Here is a 4,241-nt window from a genome sequence, read left to right as displayed (position 1 = left end):
TACACCTATCCTGACTTTAACAACAACAATAATATTAATAATTACAATAATAATAATAATAATAATAATAATAATAATAATAATAAAAATTATAGTAATACGTTTCAATTACTTTTCGTATGTAATAAATAATTTTTCAACTGTAGATTCATTTAGCCAATAAGACGATAGTATAGGAGGCAATAAAATAACAGTGGGGAAACAGTCAACCAATCAGATGACAGGGTGGGAAATATAACCAATAACAGCGAGTTTTTGGTTGTTGTTGATATCTGTTTTATTATTGTGTAAATATTCCCTCGTTTTTCTCCTTCTGGTTAATTATTCCCATTTTTATGTCTCATTGGATAATTTTACCCATGTTCATTTGTAATGGCTAAATAGTTTCGTGATCTCTTCTCATTGGCTAAATAGGTCTGTGGTCTCTTCTCATTGGCTATAAAATTCCGTGGCCTCCTCTTATTATCTATAAAGTTCCGTGGTCGCTTCTCATTGGCTAAAAAGTTCCGTGGTCGCTTCCCATTGGCTATAATGTTCCGTGGTCTTTCTCTTATTGTCTATAAAGTTCCATGGTCTCTCCTCATTGGCTAAAAAATTCCGAGGTCACTTCTCATTGGTTAAATTTCTGGTTAGTTCAGCCAGTCGTTAAGTGAATAATAAAACATTTCTCGGATCTTAGTAGTGTTAGATATGTCTAGTTACTGTGACGGAATATTGAGGATATTACCGTGATGAATACCTGGCGACTTACCTATGATTGAGTTTATCTGTCTGTCACTTATCTAATGAAGTAATCCCCCCAAATTTACACCAGTATTGATATATAATGTTTGTTTTTTTCGTCACTTGTTCTCATTTTCTGTTTACATTTTCATTTTTTACACTTGCATTCTATACCATCCTTGTTTATCATCTTTATCCATCTACCTTTACCTAATTATTCAACGTACGTAGTGGATAGAGAAGCATAGTTTAGTGTGTGTGTGTGTGTGTGTGTCAGGTGTAGGCGGTTGGTTCATTACCTCTACTCTCATGTACAAAGTGAAATATTGACAAACAGACTCTTTTGAGGGCGGTGGGATGGATTGCTTTACCACAGATTATATGGGTCTCGATTCAGTTGGTTCTCAGTCAAAATAAACCCTAACTTGAAGGCTAACCATTAACCTCCTCACTTCGGGGACTCCACTTTTCTTATTTTAACGTAAGATGATTTTATTTAGCAGAGAGGGGACCCTCTACAAAAGTGGCTATGCATTTGTCCCCTTAGGATTGTGGTCCTCTAGGAGTGGGGCCCTTTAGGAATGGCCCTCCTTCGGTTTAGAACCTCTTAGTCAGGTTAGGTTGGTGTCTAGTAGGACTGAATCAATTAAGACTGGGATTTATTAGGACTGGAACCCATTTACTCAGTCAACAAATCGGATGAGTGATAATAACAATGAAGTATAGTATAAGGAGGATAATATTCAATTATCTAGGTAATAATTCTGCGCAGCTTTTATTCATGGGAGGATTATACAAGGAAAATTTAAAACGAACAAAACAAAACTACTCATGTCGGTACTATAGGACTGTGAGGGCCGTTCTTAGGCAGCCAGCCCTCACTGCCACTACACGAAAAGCTTCTCAGGAACATGCACGGAGATGGTCGTCCCTCAACTTGGAGGAAGGGGATGGGGTGGAGTGGAGTTGGAGGGTTGGGAGGGGGAGGAGTTGCGTAAGTGGGTCTTCCTGCTATTGGAGGTTTCAAAAATTCAGTCAGACGCCTTGGAGGGATGGGTTCTCCTCCTCCTCGCTAGATGAAGGAATGAGATGTCTTACTTCACTATAGATGAAGGAAAGACATGTCTTCCGCCTCACTAGACCGAAGAACGAGTCCTCCTACTCCACTCTAGTTGAAGGAAGGAGATGTCCTCCTCCACCTCCTTACTTGTGGTTGTTTTAGCCTCGGCGACGCTGGTCCTCTGCGAAGCGTATCTGCTCGATGGCGTGGGCGGGGAGGGGGTGAGGGGTGGGGATGAGGGGGGACTGGGGTCGGTATCCCAGCTCATCGGCCTCATAGTTCACCTCACCAGTGCCGCCCTCAGGGAATGGGAAGCTGGGAGGGGTGGGGGACACGTAAGAAATTAACACCATATAATACAAGTTATCATTTTAAGATGTTACTTTATAATTCAGTGTAAAGTTTAACCCTATATTGGCTCGGATTTAGTAGTATAAGATTAACACTAGATTAACTCATGAATTACTGTCTCACCTAAAGCCGCCCTGGATATTGCTCTGGCCGCGGCTGCCTGGGGTGCCGGTGGCGTGAGCATTGATGCCGTGTTCCGTGATGAAGTGGTACCTGAACCTGCCGTCGCCGTGGTCCTCCCGGGTGTCCGACACGATGCCGATGTGGCGGTAGTCCGGACGATACTGAGGACCGGCGAGGGCGACGGCGGCCAGGCTTATGAGGATCACCTGAAGGAGGATGACAATGAAGAGGAGTTGACTTCAGGTCAGGATCATAAGGATTTTAGCGTCAGTACGAGCAATTGACAGTGCCTGGCGGAAGTTCCCCGAAGACATGACTATGTTATGGTAATAAAGAGGATTCCACAGCACCTTGGAGCTACGTCAGCTAAACATTCGCCCGCATTCTGCCATTACTGGAACTCTTTTTATGGCACAAATATGATGAAACAACGCCTGAATTTAGTATGAGCGTTAGGGTGAAAATAATTAATACTAATTTATTCTTCAAAAAACGACGAATACAGTGTTAGGTGATGATCGAGTGTATGTGTTGTGCTGAAGTTAAAACTGTTTTCTGTGACGTTGTAAACAATTATTCTCATGAAGACAGGAAGAAACCTTTGTGATGTAAACATTAGTCAGTGTGAATAATATGATTGTCTGAATATAAAACTAAGTGTTATAAACTATTTAAATTAAATGCAAATTTACCATCAAAGTATTATTACTGATGTTTCATTTACTGAGTATAAGTATGAACATAGTAATAGTTCTTCAGATACAGTCAATACAGTGATAACAAAACTCTGTCAACAAAACTGTAACAATATCCTACCGGGTCCTTCAGGAATCCTCGTGATCCTTCTGTAACTTATACTTAAGTGTTGATGACTCGTGTGTGTACTGATCTAGTCTCCGCACATAACACCTTACATGTTAGAGATGAGTAATATCTTGTATCACAACAACCTTCTGTAAACACTTTAATGAACTAATAATGTGACGCATCTGTTGCATGCAAAACCAAGTAGATCTCCATACGTATGAACATTTTACAGACACTTTTGCCGCCCCAGTTTTACTAAGATTACAACAATATTCTAAGATTTTTTTTTTGATGACAGCTTCTTTTACTTACAAGTCTCATTTTGAGGGTGTGGAGAGCAGGTGTGAGGACCAGGTGTGAGGACCAGGTGTGAGGATGGTGATGTACGGAGAACAGAAGGTGCGCAGTATATATACCCGACACTTACCTGGAGGAGCATCCCCAGATCCTTGTGCTCATCTCTGCACGATTCTGGAGCGCCCCAAGGACGGGTGTGTCACAGGACAAGTTCCTCCTCAGAATGTCACGCCCCTCTTGACCTGAGAAGAAGATCCTTGATGATCCTGGACCTCTTGCAACAACAGTGAAGAAGCTAACGGCACCGTGACACGCTGGTTGCAACAGAAGGCTCAGTGTTAATTGTAAGGTAATGTGTGGAGGGAAAGTTGTCCTGAGGCACACTTTCAGTTTTCTGTGTTGCTGTTTCCACCGTCCTCTTGTGGCCGCTCGACAAACAACACAAACTATCCGACACCAATACTCAAACTCTTCATCATCTGCTGCCTCAGACAATATGTACCAAATCCATCTGCCCAGACAGACAGTAAAAGCAAAGAAGGGGGAGATTACAGCCTTAGTTCCCAAAGTATTCTGTAAAAAATCAAGCTGAAATAATAATAAAAGGACGCGTCTGTCTGTCTGTCCGTTTGTGAGTGTCTGTCTGACTATTCCAGCCATAACTCCAAAACGGAAGCAGTTAGAGACCTGAAACTTTAGACTTATATTACATGGGTACTAGTGCACCATGGTTCACCCTATTCTCCAAGCAAGAACCAAAAATCTTCCCCGGAGACATCATGGGAAGTGGGTTAACCGTGTCAGGGAGGGCAAGCTGTGACAGTCAAGGTTATACAGTATAAACCTAACCCAGACGAAGAAGGGAAAATATACTAGTAAA

General features: G+C 41.8%; 1 protein-coding gene across 1 annotated transcript; it reads right to left on the bottom strand.

Moving 5' to 3' along the window:
- Nucleotides 1-1,482: 1,482 nt before the first annotated feature.
- On the bottom strand, nt 1,483-3,457 carry LOC121879882 (cuticle protein AM1199-like). The gene is made up of 3 exons (XM_042386666.1): nt 3,377-3,457; nt 2,258-2,463; nt 1,483-2,098 (listed from the first exon to the last, which is right to left on the bottom strand). The coding sequence occupies exons 1-3, from the start codon at nt 3,383-3,385 to the stop codon at nt 1,942-1,944; spliced, it is 372 nt and encodes a 123-aa protein (XP_042242600.1). The 5' UTR covers nt 3,386-3,457; the 3' UTR covers nt 1,483-1,941.
- Nucleotides 3,458-4,241: the final 784 nt, after the last annotated feature.

The sequence above is a fragment of the Homarus americanus genome, unplaced genomic scaffold (assembly GCF_018991925.1).
Source record: "Homarus americanus isolate GMGI-L3 unplaced genomic scaffold, GMGI_Hamer_2.0 scaffold14827, whole genome shotgun sequence".
Classification (NCBI taxonomy): Eukaryota; Metazoa; Arthropoda; class Malacostraca; order Decapoda; family Nephropidae; genus Homarus; species Homarus americanus.
The sequence above is the reverse complement of the archived record's forward strand: the minus strand, read 5'-3'. Positions and strand labels throughout refer to the sequence as shown.